Source organism: Leucopleurus acutus (genome assembly GCF_964270905.1).
Source record: "Leucopleurus acutus genome assembly, chromosome: 14".
Classification (NCBI taxonomy): domain Eukaryota; kingdom Metazoa; phylum Chordata; class Mammalia; order Artiodactyla; family Delphinidae; genus Leucopleurus; species Leucopleurus acutus.
The window spans coordinates 62,159,916-62,176,809 of NC_139156.1; the positions used below are offsets into that span (position 1 = coordinate 62,159,916).

A 16,894-nucleotide genomic window follows, 5' to 3' on the forward strand; every position below is an offset into this window, starting at 1 on the left:
TTCCTCAGGCGAGCCCACCTTCTCAGGGTCACCACAGCGAAGGGGACTGCAGGGTGGCCCCTTGTCAGGCTGGGAAGCTGCTGCTGCTAATCCTTGGTCTCCGCGACACTGTGCTTTTCCTCCTGTCTCAGGTTCCTGCAACAGCCCCTCTTCCCCCTGCCCGCCGAGGCCCGGTGCTCTTCTCTCTGCTGCCCGATGTGCTTGGCCCTGGCTTTTAAACAGCCATCTGCAAACCATTTTCGTCCTCAGTTTTCACCCCCTGCTTACCAGTGACATTGCTGGTGCCCCAGGTCCAACCTGTGCCCAAGAAAATCATCATTCACTCCCGAAGCCTGATTCCCCTTTCTCCATCTCTGTCGCCGGCACCACCTGTCGGTTTCCTCTGACTTGTCTCATTCCAGGCCCATCTGCTTCATTTCTACCGCCACCTCCCACCCCTGTCCCATCCACCTTCCTGGCTGGAATCAGGATGCATTTTACAATGGCTGTGGGCTTGGACTGAGATGAGTTCTTCCAGAGGGAAGTTGCATTTGCTTCTGTGTCACCTGGGGACCCTACCATACCCAGGTCATGTCCCACTAACTTTCCTGATTGAAGTTTTTGGGCCGCAGTGGATTCAGCTGCAAATCCACAGGAGTACCAGCTTGTGGTTCAAGTTCCCTAGTGAGGTTTTTTTGTCCCCCTCTGTCCACCCAATGCCAAGGTCAAGACAGGTACTTGGGGCTTCCCTGGTGGCACAGTGGTTAAGAATTCACCTGCCAATGCAGGGGACATGGGTTCAAGCCCTGGTCCAGGAAGATCCCACGTGCCACGGAGCAACTAAGCCCATGCGCCACAGCTACTGAGCCTGCGCTCTAGAGCACGCGAGCCACAACTACTGAAGCCCGTGTGCCTAGAGCCCATGCTCTGCAACAAGAGAAGCCACCGCAATGAGAAGCCTGCGCACAGCAAGGAAGAGTAGCCCCTGCTCGCCACAACTAGAGAAAGCCTGCGCCCAGCAATGAAGACCTAACACAGCCAAAAATAAGTAAATAAATTTATTAAGAAAAAAAAAAGGTACTTGCTGCCCTTTCTGCATGGTAGTTCATGTCTTGCTAGCTCTTAAACTGAATGTGTCCTGGCTTTGTGTGGGGTCTCCTACTGGACACTCCATCTTGGAAATTTATTCTTTCTTACAATAAGGGCATATCTTACAACGGATGGTGTTTTGAAATTAAATGAAATATGGTGTTAGACCCTGATGAACTGTCTCCCCTTTTCCAGATTCACCCTCACCAATCCCTTCTTCCCAGGGAGCTACCACTGTTTGGCCCCAGGGCCATGGATACTTAGAGCTGACAGATATGCCCCGATTTCTTAGCTCCTGCTTGTTTCCTACAGCCCTCTCCTTCCTTCTGGATTCACTTCTGTTTCTCCCAGTGAGGCCTCTGTGGTCCTTTCAGCAAGAGTCTGAGGGCTTCTGACTCTCAATTTTTGCATGTCTGTAATTCTGCATCTTTCACCCTCCCTGTTGAATAATAACAAAGTAATACATGGACTTCTTAGTTGACAGTTTTTCCCCTCAGTGCTTTGAAGATACTTCTTTTCTGTCTCCGAGCATCCTTTGTTGCTGATGAGAAGTCGGCTGTCAGGAGAACCAGTTGGGTTCATTGGGTTGCTTTTCAGGTTTCTCTTGATTTTTCAACTTTAGAGATGTCACCACGATGGGCCAGGTTTTGTTTGGTTTTTTTGGGTTTGTTTTTGGTTTAGCCACACCACCTGGCTTTCAGGATCTTTCTCAGGATTGAGCTCGGGCCCTTGGCAGTGAAAGCGTGGAGTCCTAACCACTGGACTGCCAGGGAATTCCTGATGGGCCAGGATTTGGATTTATTTTGATTTCATATACTCAGTGTTTTCAACCTGAGGACTCGTGGGTTTAATTCTGGAAAATTCTCAGCCATGATCTTTTTTTTTGTTTTTAAATTGAGGGATAGTTGATTTACAACATGTTAGTTTCTGGTGCACAACGTAGTGCTTCAAAATTTTTATAGATTACACTTCATTTAAAGTTATTATAAAATATTGGCTACATTGGCTGTGTTGTACAATATATCCTTGTAGCTTATTTATTTCACACATAGTAGTTTGTATCTCTTCATCTTTTCACATATTGCCTCTCTACCTCCTATTTTCTGCCTCTGGAACTGTTTAGAAGCGTGTTGGAGGCTCTCACTCCATGTAGAGAAGCTATTTTTCTCTCCTTCCCACCCCATCAGGCAGTTTGCAAGACCCCCGCAGTTAGGGTCCTGTCCTACAAGGATGATTCAGGGCTCTGTCTCATGGTCATATAGGGGAGGCGGTAGATCCAGACACTGAGCCAGTGGGCCACGTGGCCCTGGGCCTGGGCGAGGGGCTCTCTGCTCCCTTCTGCTACTCTAGAAAACAGAGTTCACACGAGCCATAGCCCTGGGTGGCGGTCAGAGCCTTGGCTTCCTGTAAGAGCTTGGGAGTTGCATCCAGCCCTTGCTTTGAGCAGTGAGCCTGGCTCTGGTCCCCTCCAAGCGTGAGGTGACTCCGTTCCCATCAGCAGGTAAGAGTTGACCTCCTGATGGCTCTGCATGTTACCAGACCTGGAGCCCAGCCCGCGGCTTCCACGTCCCCCTGCTGCTGCTGCCTGCAGCTCTTCTCTGTCCACATGGATGTTTATTTATTTATTTATTTTGCCACGCCGTGCGGCACATGGGATTTTAGTTCCTTGACCCGGGACCGAACCCATGCTCCCTGCATTGGGAGTGTGGAATCTTAACCACTGGACCGCCAGGGAAGTCCTGGATATTTATTTCATATTTCAGTGTGGCTCTGTCTTAAAATTTTAAAAAGGAAATTCTATCTATCATCGTATGGGGAGTGGTATGTGCAGACTGTAAAGTGCAGACTCATGTTCTGTCTTGACCGGAAGCCCCATTACTTTTCTAACTATCAAATCTGATCATCACACTCCCCAGCTCCTACTCTCATCTGTATAGGGTCAAATCCAGACCCTTAGCACAGCCCAAGGGCAAGGCTCATCTCTGACCGCCATTCCTCTCTTTCTCCCTGCTGCTCCTGACTGAGCCTTCCCACACACAGGTCTTATATCCTCCCTGGCGCCTCCCCAACTCCCCCAAGCAGAGAGCATGGCTCCCTCTCTGTGCCCCACTTGTGTGTCTGTTTCTCCTCCTCGACTGTCCAGTGCTTGAGGGCAGGAGTGGGTTTTATTTGTCTTTGGAGCCCCAGCACCAGGGCAGCACTTGGCACTGACTAGATGGTCCCTGGAGGTCGGCGGGTACACGGATCTGAAGTTGGGCCCGCCTGTCAAAAAGTTACCCAATATTCTTGAAAATAAGCATTCAAACAAAAACCTATGCACAAATGTTCAGAGCAGCTCTATTCACAAGAGCCAAAGGTGGAAACAACCCAAATGATGAATGGATAAACAAATGGAATAGTATTCAGTCATAGAAAGGAATGAAGTGCTGATACACGGTACAACATGGATGAACCTTGAAAACATTTTAAGTGAAAGAAGCCAGACACAGAAGATCACATATTTATACGATTCCACTTACATGAAACATCCAGAAGAGGCAAATCCATCAAAACAGAAGGCGGACTGGTGGCTGCCAGGGGTTGGGGGAGGGACGACGTGACTACTTGATGGGTGTGGCATTTCCACAGAAGGTGATAAAAAGTTCTGGGACTAGATAGTGGTGATGGAGAACAGCACTGAGTGTACTCAGTGCCACCACATTGTACAATGTTTGAAGGTTACAATGGTAAATTTTGTCATGTGTATTTTCCACACACACACAAAGTTACCCAATTGCTCTAGACCATTTTGGGGTGAGCTGGGATGCAAATTGGCTTGAACTATCCAGACACTTTATAGTCCCCAAAGTGTACGAAATGATCTACGCAGGCCTGCTCAAATTATCTGAGAGATGCTAAAATAGCTTCCTGATTGGTTATGGCCTCTTTTGCTCTGCAAACTGAATGTGCATGAAGCATGTTATGCTGGAGGGGAAGGTGGTGAGGCTGTGCAGGGAACATGGCCTGATTCCACACTTACCTTCAGCTACTTCCAAAGGGCCCTGGGACTTGCGAAGCTCCTTTACTGTTTCCAAGAACTCTTTCCCCCCAGCCTTTTCCAAGGCCTTACCTGTGAAGGAAACAATGGAAATCCATTGTGGTTGCTCTTTTCAGTCATTAACTACACTGACAGAGTTTTACTAGGTCTTAAAAAAATTGCTTAGAAAGTAGGAATCAAACTTTGCAATTGAAATCCTGTTTACCAGTGGTCACTGGTGACAGGGGTCCCTGGGCTTCTGTCCAGTGGGACTTCGATTTTAGCAAACTCTTTTGTTTTAAAGAATTATTTAATATTTTATTTTATTTTATATTGCTTCTAATGTATCATAGGAGTTACTTCCCCAAAATGTTAATCACAGCTGGATTGATATTGCTAGTATCTGATACTAGCAATACTAGTATCAGATAAAATAGACTTTAAAATAAAGACTGTCACAAGAGATAAGGAGGGACACTACATAATGATCAAAGGATCAATCCAAGAAGAAGATATAACAATTATAAATGTTTATGCACCCAACACAGGAGCACCTCAATACATAAGGCAAATGCTAACAACCATGAAAGGAGAAATCAACAGTAACACAGTAATAGTAGGGGACTTTAATACCCCACTTATACCAATGTACAGAGCATCCAAACAGAAAATAAATAAAGAAACAGAAGCTTTAACTGACACAACAGACCAGATAGATTTAATTGATATTTTAGAACATTCCACCCAAAAGTGGCAGAATACACTGTCTTCTCAAGTGCACATGGAACATTCTCCAGGATAGATCACATCTTGGGTCACAAATCAAGCCTTGGAAAATTTAAAAAAATTGAAATCGTATCAAGCATCTTTTCTGACCACAATGGAAATCACTTACAGGAAAAAAAAATGTAAAAAACACAAATACATGGAGGCTAAATAGTGCACTACTAAATAACCAAGAGATCACTGAAGAAATCAAAGAAAAAATAACAAAATACATAGAAACAAATGACAATGAAAGCGTGACAACATAAAACCTATGGGACACAGCAAAAGCAGTTCTAAGAGGGAAGTTTATAGCCATTCAATCTCACCTCAAGAAACAAGAAAAATCTCAAATAAACAGTCTAACCTTACACCTAAAGCAACTAGAGAAAGAAGAACAAAGAAAACCCAAAGTCAGTAGAAGGAAAGAAATCATAAAGGTCAGAGCAGAAATAAATGAGATAGAAACAAAGAAAACAATAGCAAAGATCAATAAAACTAAAAGCTGGTTCTTTGAGAAGATAAACAAAATTGATAAACACTTAGCCAGACTCATCAAGAATAAAAGGGAAAGGACGCAAATCAATAAATTTAGAAATGAAAAAGGAGAGATCACAACTGACACTGCAGAAATACAAAGGATTATAAGAGACTACTACAAACAACTAGATGCCAATAAAATGGACAACCATGAAGAAATGGACAAATTCTTTGAAAGGTACAATTTTCCAAGACTGAACCAGGAAGAATTAGAAAATATAAACAGACCTATCACAAGTAGTGAAATTGAAACCATAATTAAAAATCTTCCAACAAACAAAAGTCCAGGACCAGATGGCTTCACAAGCAAATTCTATCAAACATTTAGAGAAGAGCTAACACTGATCCTTCTCACACTACCAAAAAATTGCAGAGGGAGAAACACTCCCAAATTCATACTATGAAGCCACCATCACCCTGATACCAAAACCAGAGAAAGATATCACACAAAAAAGAAAATTATAGACCAATATCACTGATGAACATAGATGCAAAAATCCTGAACAAAATACTAGCAAACAGAATCCAACAGCACATTAAAAGGATCATACACCATGATCAAATGGGATTTATCCCAGGGATGCAAGGATTCTTCAATATACGCAAATCAATCAATGTGATACACCACAATAACAGATTAAGGAATAAAAACCATATGATCATCTCAATAGATGCAGAAAAAGCTTTTGACAAAATTCAACACCCACTTATGATAAAAACTTTCCAGAAAATGGGTATAGAGGGAACCTAACTCAACATATAAATGTATATGACAAACCCAACAGCAAGCATCATACTTAAGGGTGAAAAACTGAAAGCTTGTCCACTAAGATCAGGAACAAGACAAGGATGTCCACTCTCACCACTCTTATTCAACATAGTCTGGAAGTCCTAGCCACAGCAATCAGAGAAGAAAAAGAAATAAAAGGAATACAAATTGGAAAAGAAGAAGTAAAACTGTCACTGTTGGCCGATGACAAGACACTATACATAGAAAATCCTAAAGATGACACCAGAAGACTACTAGAACTAATCAAGGAATTTGGTAAGGTTGCAGGATACAAAATTAATGCACAGAAATCTCTGGCATTCCTATACACCACCAATGAAAAATCAGAAAGAGAAATTAAGGAAACACTCACATTTACCATTGCAACAAAAAGAATAAAATACCTAGGAATAAACCTGCATAAGGAGGCGAAAGACTTGTACTCAGAAAACTGTAAAACACTGATGAAAGAAATCAAAGATGACATAAACAGATGGAGAAATATACCATGTTCTTGGGTTGGAAGAATCCACATTGTGAAAATGACTATACTACCCAAAGCAATCTACAGATTCAATGCAATCCCTATCCAACTACCAATGCATTCTTCACAGAATCAGAACAAAAAATTTTACAATTCTTTTTTTTTTTTTTGCGGTACGCGGGCCTCTCACTGTTGTGGCCTCTCACTGTTGTGGCCTCTCCCATTGCAGAGCACAGGCTCTGGACGCGCAGGCTCAGCGGCCATGGCTCACAGGCCCAGCCGCTCTGCGGCATGTGGGATCTTCCCAGACCGGGGCACGAACCTGTGTCCCCTGCATTGGCAGGCGGACTCTCAACCACTGTGCCACCAGGGGAGCCCTACAATTCTTATGGAAACACAAAAGACCCCGAATAGCCAAAGCAATCTTGAGAAAGAAAAACAGAGTTGGAGGAATCAGGCTCCCCAACTTCAAACTATGCCACAAAGCTACAGTAATCAAGACAATATGGTACTGGCACAAAAACAGACATAGAGATCAATGGTACAGGATAGAATGCCCAGAGATAAACTCATGCATGTATGGGCACCTAATTTATGACAAAGGAGGCAAGGACATACAATGAAGAAAAGACAGCCTCTTCAATAAATGGTGTTGGGAAAACTGGACAGCTACATGTAAAAGAATGAAATTAGAACACTACCTAACATCACAAAAATAAACTCCAAATGGATTAAAGATTTAAATGTAAGACCAGACACTATAAAACTCTTAGAGAAAAACATAGGAAAAACACTCTTTGACATAAACCACAGCAAGATCTTTTTTGACCCACCCCCGAGAGTAATGGAAATGAAAACAAAAATAAACAAATGGGACTTAATTAAACTTAAAAGCTTTTGCACAGCAAAGGAAACCATAAGCAAGACAAAAAGACAACCCTCAGAATGGGAGAAAATATTTGCAAATGAAACAACAGACAAAGGATTAATCTCCAAAATATATAAACAGCTCATGGAGCTCAATATCAGAAAAACAAATAATCCAGTTAAAAAATGGGTGGAAGACCTAAATAGACATTTGACCAAGGAGGACATACAAATGGCCAAGAGGCACATGAAGAGATGCTCAACATCATTAATCATTAGAGAAATGCAAATCAAAACCACAATGAGGTGTCACCTCACACGGGTCAGAATGGCCATTATCAAAAAATCTAGAAACAATAAATGCCGGAAAGGGTGTGGTGAAAAGGGAACCCTCCTGCACTGTTGGTGGGAATGTAAATTGATACAGCCACTATGGAGAACAGTATGGAGGTTCCTTAAAAAACTAAAAATAGAACTACCATATGACCCAGCAATCTCACTACTGGGCATATACCCTGAGAAAACCATAAATCAAAAAGAGTCATGTACCAAAATGTTCATTGCAGCTCTATTTACAATAGCCAGGACATGGAAGCAACCTAAATGTCCATCGACAGAAGAATGGATAAAGAAGATGTGGCACATATATACAATGGAATATTACTGAGCCACAAAAGGAAATGAAATTGAGTTATTTGTAGTGAGGTGGATGGACCTAGAGTTTGTCATACAGAGTGAAGTAAGTCAGAAAGAGAAAAACAAATACTGTATGCTAATGCATATATATGGAATCTAAAAAAAAAAAAAAAAGGTACTGATGAACCTAGTTGCAGGGCAGGAATAAAGAGGTAGACATAGAGAATGGACTTGATGACATGGGGTGGGAGGGCGAAGCTGACGCAAAGTGAGAGTAGCATCGACTACACTACCGAATGTAAAATAGTTGGCTGGTGGGAAGCAGCAGCATAGCACAGGGAGATCGGCTTGGTGCTTTGCGATGACCTGGAGGGGTGGGGTAGGGAGGATGGGAGGGAGGGTTAAGAGGGAGGGGATATGGGGACATGTGTATGCATATGGCTGATTCGCTTTGTTGTGCAACAGAAACTAACACAGTATTGTGAAGCAATTATACTCCAATAAAGATCTATTTAGAAAAATATGACCCAAAAAGACAACAATAAAAAAGAAGCTTCAGAAGTTTGCAAAGAGGGAATTCCCTGGCAGTCTGGTTGTTAGGACTTGGCGCTTTCACCTGGGTTCAATCCCAGGTCGGGGAACTAAGATCCTACAAGCCGCACAGCACGGCCAAAAAAAAAAAAAAAAAAAAAAAAGTTTGCAAAGAAAGCAAAGGTATTTATAACTTTAAGGTTAGGGTTAGATAAATAAGATTTTCATTTTCCTTAACTTATGTCTTTATTTCTTAACTTGATATTTAATTTAGAATTAGAAGTCTCTACTGAAGAGGAAAATGATACTGGAGATATAAAAGATGGATCCCTCTTGAAAGCAAAAAGGAAGCATAAGAAAAAACATAAGGAGAGGCATAAAATGGGAGAAGAGGTCATACCATTGTGAGTACTATCAAAGTCCATCAGCAGTGCTAGTTATATTGTTGGCAATTGACATATTCCATGGAAACTCGTTAAAGGACCCTTTTAGGGGGTGATTTGGCCATAAGGCAGTCTCATGACACGAACCCTAAAGTGATCTTTTCAAAAAATTGAGGCTCCGGTGTTCTGATCTCTGGGTTCGGTACCCGTGTAGTACTGATTAAATTCAGTGTCTTGATTTGATGGCAGCACTCCACACTGGGGGGGTGGATCTCACAGACCCTGCAGCCTGCCTCTTGTCACCAGCTCCTAAGCCGGGTCCCAGAGCCACCCTTGGGGATGCAGCCACCACCTTGTTGCTGCGGGGTGGGGAGCAGGCCCCAGGTGACAGGTGGCTTAGCAGGAACCTCTGAGTGGAGAGCTCTGGGGTTCTGTCCCCATCTCACCACCACCTATGCGTTATAAGTCCCTGGGGCCAAAGGACAGACACAGACCCGGGGCAGCCTGGAATGTTGTTCCCCCAACTTGGGCCTTGGTTTCCAGTGGAAAATGCAGAGCTTTGCAAGGCTAATCTCTAAGGACATTTCTGCTGGGAAATCCCTCGAGTTTTTGATGGTAGGACAATTCTCTACACCTTATTTCAGGGTTGTGCTTCTAGAGAGGCCAAGTGGAACCCCCAGGAGATGGCAGGACTCCACCTCCAGCACAGCAGGAGCCCCACTTATGTGCACCAGGGGATCCTCGTGCCCCTGAGACGACATGTGGGTGTCTTGTCCAGACCAGGATGACTGCTGCTCTTGGGTGGGAGTTGAGGTATTTCCCCTCCTGCATTTTCATCTTCAAATGACTTTGGTGAACTGGATGTCTGGGGCAAGTCTCAGCTCTCTCTCTCTTTGTGGTTATTATTATTAGTTGTGATAATTATTCAGATGATGATGATTATTATTGTTATTATTATTATTCAGTTCAGAGGCTTCCCTAGAGGCTGAGTGAGGGAGCTTCCCCACTCCACACTCAGACACTGAAGTATATTTGGAGGGGCACAGTACGATGTGCAGATCACTTAGGAAAAATACTGATTCCAGCAATCACTCTCCACTGAGGCCGGGGTGGAGGGGTTTCGCCATTAATGTGCTTGGGTTTCAATGACACAACTTGGTTATGGTGATCGCAGGCTATGGCAAGTGCCTCTAAGTCTCCTTTCTGCCCCTCAGACCCCTGGCCAGTTTCAATCTGCTGGGTCACAGAAGCCTGGAGAAGGCCAAGTAGCTGAAGCTGGTAGCCAAGTTCACTGTGAGAAGCAGGGGAAACAGGTCTAGGCTGCTGTGCTCTGCTTTCAGAGGTCAAATGGGACCATGTAAAAATCAAGGTGAGCCCACCCTCTTCCCTGAAGACATTTAGGAATAAAGTAGCCTGTAGAGTTGATGAGGGGACTTCCCCTGTGTGGAAGCCTCCAGTGAAGAAGTGAAGAAGGAATTAGAATATCTAGGATTAGAATATCTCCCCTTTGCGACCCCTAACGAATGGACAAAACTAGAGAAGGAGCATCGTGAGAGAGTGGGGCTCCTCCTGATGGGAGAACGTTCCATCACTGCCCAAGTAGTCTTGCTAGAAGTATTTGAACCTGAATCTAATTAAGCCTCTGGATCCAACTACCAACTTATAAGAGAAGCAGAGAAGAAACATGTTTAATGACACTAGGAGGATGGAATCAACAAAATCCAGACTGTGGGAAACCCTACAGGACAAACGGCCCAGCTTCTTCAACAAATAAATTGCTAAGAAAAAAAGAGAGAGACAAAGGGGGATCCAATGGATTATAAGCGACTTATCAACCAATTGTAACGTGTGAACTTATTGGAGCCTGAATCAAATAAACAAATTTAAAATAATTGACATTTATGATGCAGTTGGAATTTGAACACTGGATATTTGAAGACACTAATTTAATTTTTTTTTAGTTGTGATAGTGGTCTTGTGATAATGGTATGTTGTAAAAAAAATAGCCCTTGTCATTCTGAAATATTCACAGGTAAGGTAATATGTGTGGGGGGAATGTGGGCGGGGGTAGAGCTGAAACAAACTTGGTCATGGGTAGATGATGATTGCAATGGGGTGTGTAGGGTTTCATTACACTCTTCTGCTATTTTTGTGTAGGCTTGAACTTTTCTGTAATAACTTATAATGTCTTAAAAAAATAAATCAGGGCCTTATCTGCATGGGGAGATTGGTTTGGGCAACAGTAGTGGAGAACGGAATCATGATGGGAGGGACCCCTTCTAACAACTCTGCAACCATGAAGGAGACCATCATTTATCAAATGCCTATGAGCCTGGCACTGTGCTAAGCTCCCTCTTTGTATTACCTTATTTAATCTTCATAGCACCTCTATGAGACATGTACTATTGTTATCCTCACACGTGAGGAAACTGAGGTTCAGAGAGGTTAAGAAAACTGCCTATAGTCACACAGCTAAATCCAGGGCATAGACCCACACTGGCTCCAGAACCTCCACTGAGGCTGGGATCTGACCTCGAGTTTTTACTTCAATGCCAGTGTTTTTCCTATCCTACCATCACCCACCCTTTAAAAAATAGAAATATCTTTATAGTTTTCCTGATATAAAAATGCAAATACTATAGAAATGATAAAGAAGGTAAAGCTCTAAAAGATAAACTTGTTTTGTTTGAGAGAAGCTAGAACACACTTCAAAACAGAGCTCAAGATTAAGGGCACGAGGGGGAGTCTTTCCACACGGAGGGAGTTGAGGGCAGTTGGTAGGGCCTGGGCTGGGTTTGAAGAGTAGAAGAATTTTCACCATCTGTTTGTGTCCCAGAGAAATCCTCTTTCTCTGTAATACTGTTTTTTGTTTGTTTGTTTGTTTGTTGTTTTTGTTTTCCCCCACCCGATGCTATCTTATTTCCTTTTCAGCAAAGCAAGTGGCCTCTGATGCCAAGGGGGAAACACAGGTGAGCCTGGCAGCTACCATCCAGGGCTGAGCTGCTAGCATTGGCCCCCAATCACCTACCTCAGAAGCAAGCCCTGTATCCCAGGGACAAAACCCTTTCTTTGCCCATTTCTGTTTTGTAAAAATCGGTGAGATGGTGACTAAATGGTCTTATTATTATTTCTAGTGCCTGGAAGCTTAGCCTCCAGGTTCCTCCACCTAGCCTAGTAACAGATCCCTCCACTACTCGCGGGACAGGTGGCAATCCACTGGTGAAAGAACTCAGTGTATAGCCTTACAGACCACCTAACTTTTTCCAGATGTCCATTTCCTTTTTACCAATGGTGTTCTCAGTATTTCAGCTTAAAATATATGTAGAGGTTTACCCAAAACATGTACAACAATATTTAGAGTAACACCACTCATTACAGCCCAAGTTGGAAACTGCCCCAGTGCCATCAATGGTACAATGGATCAACAAACTGTGTTGTATTCCTACAGTGGAATACTGTACAGTAAAGAAAATGAACTACAACCACACTCAACAACATGGGTTCATTTCACAAAGTTAAGCAAAAGGAGACAGACACAAAAGGAGACATACTGCATGATTTCATTTATATAAAATCAGAAACAGATGACACCCCTCTATGCTGTTAGAAGACAGGATAGTGGTGGGGACTTCCCTGGTGGTCCAGTGGTTAAGACTCGGTGCTTCCACTGCAGGGGGCACGGGTTCGATCCCTGGTCAGGGAACTAAGATCCCACATGCCTCGAGGCGCAGCCAAAAATTAAAAAAACAGAAGACAGGATAGTGGTTACCCTCGGAGAGAATGGTGACCGGGACGAGGGATGAGAGGCCTTGTGGGGTGCTGGTAAGGTTCTGTTTCATGATCAAGTTGCTGGTCCCAGTTTTGTTCGCTTGGAGAAAAATTCATCAAGCTGTGCATTAATGATCTGTTTGTGTATAATACTTCAATAAAAATGTCAAAAATATCTGCAGACCTCAAACAAAATTAGTTTTTCTCTAGTAATGCTGTTCAATTACACACGAAGGCGGAGCTTGACCGACACGGTCCGCCAAGCAGGGGCCATCCAGCTGACAATGACCAACTTCACGAGAACTTGCCAGAACCGCAGCTATTCTATGGCACCTCTCCCGAAATCTCAGAACCTTACCTATATCTTCCTTGAGGTCAATTTCAGCTGTGGTTGGGTGGACGATGCCCTCCACTCTCATGGAGCCAATATGGCTGATGTCACTCTGGGTCAAGGACAGCTGCATTGGGAAGAGAAGATGCAGAGGGTGGGCGAGATCAAGGCCTATGGAAAATCTTCATGTTTTACTCACATCTGTTCACTCTCTCAATTGCTTGTGTCAACAGGAAGGGCTGTGCGTGGAGCGACCATCTGACGTTTCCAAGGTGTGTGGTTTTCAACAGGCTCTTTGGAGCTCAGTGGATTTGATGTTCACCCTCAGGCTAGCAGCAAATCTGCCTCCCCTTTTGGGGGCAGGACCGGGACCTCCCCTCCTTTTCTTTTCCCTATAGCTTATGCCTTTGTTTCCCATCCGGGTGGCCTTGGTGTTCGATATCGTAATTCTCTGAGTAGCTCCTGAAAGAAGCTACTCGGTTCCCTGCATTCTCTCCAGAGCAGCACAGACCTGTGGAGGCAGGGATGTAAAGCCAACCACTTTGGTGGTGGGGCTCTGGGATTCTGACCTCTACGTCTTGCACACTTGACTTTTGGGACCACCCTCTTGGGGCTATGCTTGTGAAACGCTGCCCCATGTGCCCAGAGCTGAGCAGAATGGAAGTCATTTTCCATTGTCTCCCCATGTGACCTAGAACTTCTTGCTCCCCTAGATAAGGGAGAGAAAGCGATTCATCATGTAACCACAGATAGCCCCTGGAGTGGACATAAATTCCACCTCTTTGCTTCCCTGCTTTCATCAGTGATGAATTAGGAACCCGCCACGTTTATGCTCTTCTCAAAACATGCTCTTCCCAATTGCTTCAACAGAGGTTCGTACTACTGTCAGGCTGCAAACATTCGCTACCCGATATGATTAACTGACTGTTTCCGCGGGTATCACATTGCAGCCCCAGTTGACTTGGTAGATAAATTGTCTGTTATGCTTATGGGAATGAATTATTTGCATGTCTGGCTGGGCTGCTGTTGTGCTGCTGAAGACTTTTCAAATGTATAACCTTGTTTGTTTTCTTTCTGCAGCCTAGAAAGGCAAGCAGACTGAATTATTAGCAAATAATTCATTTCTAACACCAGCGCTATTCAGGGAACATATCTTTGTATTTTCCTTCTTTGATAAATTACATCACACCATGTAAAGCAGGCCTCCCAAAGCCTGGTTGAGAAAGTTAGCTATGGATTTTTTTTGGTGAGCAAGAGATATCTGGGGCATGGAGACCAGAAAGATCCACTCTGGGTACCTCTGGCTGACCCGTGTCAGCATGAACAATTCTCAGCACTAAAGAGCTTGTTTATCCTCACAATGCAGACATTGCCGTAGCTCTTTAGTTTAAAAATGAATAATTCAAGACCAGAGTGAAAGTCATATTAGGGAAGGAAGGGATGAAGGAGGCTTCACTGCTTGTAAACAGTAGGTTATAAAAATGCAATAGTGTTTTATGACAGCACATTACAATTCTCTTTATTACCTTCTGCCCTAGAACAAGGCTTTTAGAAGACAGGATGGTGAATCCATCCCCGGGCCCATCTTCAGAGGTGGAATTTGAAGTTCCTTCTTTATCGCTGTCCTTTGGTTTGGACTGTTGGTAGAAATCAGAAGGACACATCAGAAATAATCCAGAAAAAGCCCAAAGTGGCTTTGAAATCTTTCCCATGGTTACCACCAAGTTGGATGTGAACGGAAGTGGTCAGATGTTAGGTTCTGTTGTTTTCAACAGAGGGAAGCAAGGGACAGCAATATGGGGAAAACAAAAGGATACTGCAAAAATCAAGTGTATTAAGGGGTTCACATGTACCCATAGTCTTTGCTCAAACCTGGACACAGGTATGTTCTTTTCAACGCCTACAGCTTCTGATAATAAGCCAGTGGGGTCATTCATAGCGCACTGCTCACCTTCCCTTCTCTCCAGGATTCCCCTGGGGCACAGCGGCCGAGAAACGAACTCTTATACCATCTTTTTTGCCATCACGGAGGTCTGGGGAATGAAAAGTTGACAACCCCCAAAGCAGCGCTGTCCAACAGAACTTCATTCCCTCGTGGACACGTTCTATCTTTGTGCTGCTCCGCGTTGTTGAGCACGTGAAATGTGGCTGGTGCAACCAAGGAACTGAATTTGATTTCATTTTCAGTAATTTAAATTCAAATTTAAATAGCCACACGTGGCTAGCAGTTGCCGTACTGGGCAGCATGTGAAAGTATTACTCCACAAATGGCGCCTCTGAGCTATAGTATGAGTATAGCTATAGCTATACTCATCCAAAACACCTGAAATGCCATTGGCTGAACTCAGGCGACTCTGTGGGAAGCTAAAGGTGTGTCAGTATGCCACATGGGGAGAGGTGGAAAGTAGAGTTCCAGATGAGCTCTCTCACTTGAGATTTTGGTGAGGTCCGTGGAGGGGATCTGGAAACATGAAAACCACCCATATGTGGGGTTTGGAAAACTCTAGTAGACCCTGCATGATGATCTGAGCTCCTCTCAAAGGCCTTTTTTTTTTTTTTTTTTTTTGCGGTACGCGGGCCTCTCACTGTTGTGGCCTCTCCCGTCGCGGAGCACAGGCTCCGGACGCGCAGGCTCAGCGGCCGTGGCTCAGGGGCCCAGCCGCGAATCTTCCCAGACTGGGGCACGAACCCGCGTCCCTTGCATTGGTAGGCGGACTCTCAACCACTGCGCCACCGGGGAAGCCCGGCCCTTTACTCTTTTTCACACACATTCCTATCATTTTCTCCCAGCACCAAGCTGAGGCGGGTCCCCAGTCCTTCGGGGATGCTGGCCACGCCCTTCTCTTTGGATGGTTCAACTTTCCTCCCGTTCTGTGAGTCCTGAGCTCACAGACGCCACTGGGCTCACCTTTTTGGACGTCCGTGGTTTGGCAGCCTTCGATTTCTTGCCCCCCTTCTTGCCCGACGTGGCCTTCCTTCCTCTTTTCTCTGGGGGAGGGGAGAGGATAGTTTCTGACTTGCCTTTGGTCCCTCGTTTTTTGGCCAGCAGTTCAGGGTGAATTCTGGGCAGGACGCCTCCGCTGGCGATGGTCACTCCTTTTAGCAGCTGAAGGGAGAGAGAAGGCGTGAGCTCAGACAGCAAAGAGCTCGTTGGTTCTGGATTTAATACGGTTCTAACTGTTGGCAAAACAAGCGTTAAATCTGGTCTCTGCTTTCCAAAGAAACTGCATAATACACGATTTAACTGGTTGTCCCTGCCTCACGGGTAGGACTTTTCTCTGTAGGTAACAAGGCATCCCGAGATCTTGTACAGAAAGCAAAACAAGCAAAGCAAAATGAAAGCGTATAGAGGCCGAAATCAGGGATGTTGCCCAGAGCTTGGAGATTCCAGACATAACCGAGGATAAAGAGCTTCAGACGTGGGAGCACAGCTTGACAAAATGAGGTACAAAGGTTAATGCAAGGGCTAGACCCAGTTAACAACAGGCCCCACTCCTTTGATCATGCATTCCATCAGTAAAATATGTGTGACCACACACCTCCCAACTGCTATGTGTTTACTTTAACTAATCAACATGAACTACCGCACTAATACATTCTGCACATTCTATAGCAGCGCTACTCCAAATGTGGTCTGCAACCAAGGCTGGTCCACAAGCTATTAGTTACCTGTCTGTGACAAAGAGAGTACAGAAATCATGAGGAAGGGTCTAGGAAGTTGACAGAGTTTTTGTAC

At 44.3% G+C, this 16,894-nt stretch overlaps 1 protein-coding gene across 1 annotated transcript in view; it reads right to left on the reverse strand.

Annotated features, from left to right (window-relative positions):
• The window catches only part of MACROH2A2 (macroH2A.2 histone), a gene marked incomplete at its 5' end in the record, with an annotated part of 34,456 nt that overhangs the window by 6,118 nt on the left and 11,444 nt on the right, over positions 1-16,894 (reverse strand). The window contains 4 exons of the mRNA XM_082855047.1: positions 4,088-4,177; positions 13,186-13,285; positions 14,685-14,795; positions 16,067-16,264. Of these exons, the coding sequence (XP_082711173.1) occupies positions 4,088-4,177; positions 13,186-13,285; positions 14,685-14,795; positions 16,067-16,264 (499 nt within the window). The remainder of the gene's footprint in view (positions 1-4,087; positions 4,178-13,185; positions 13,286-14,684; positions 14,796-16,066; positions 16,265-16,894) is intronic.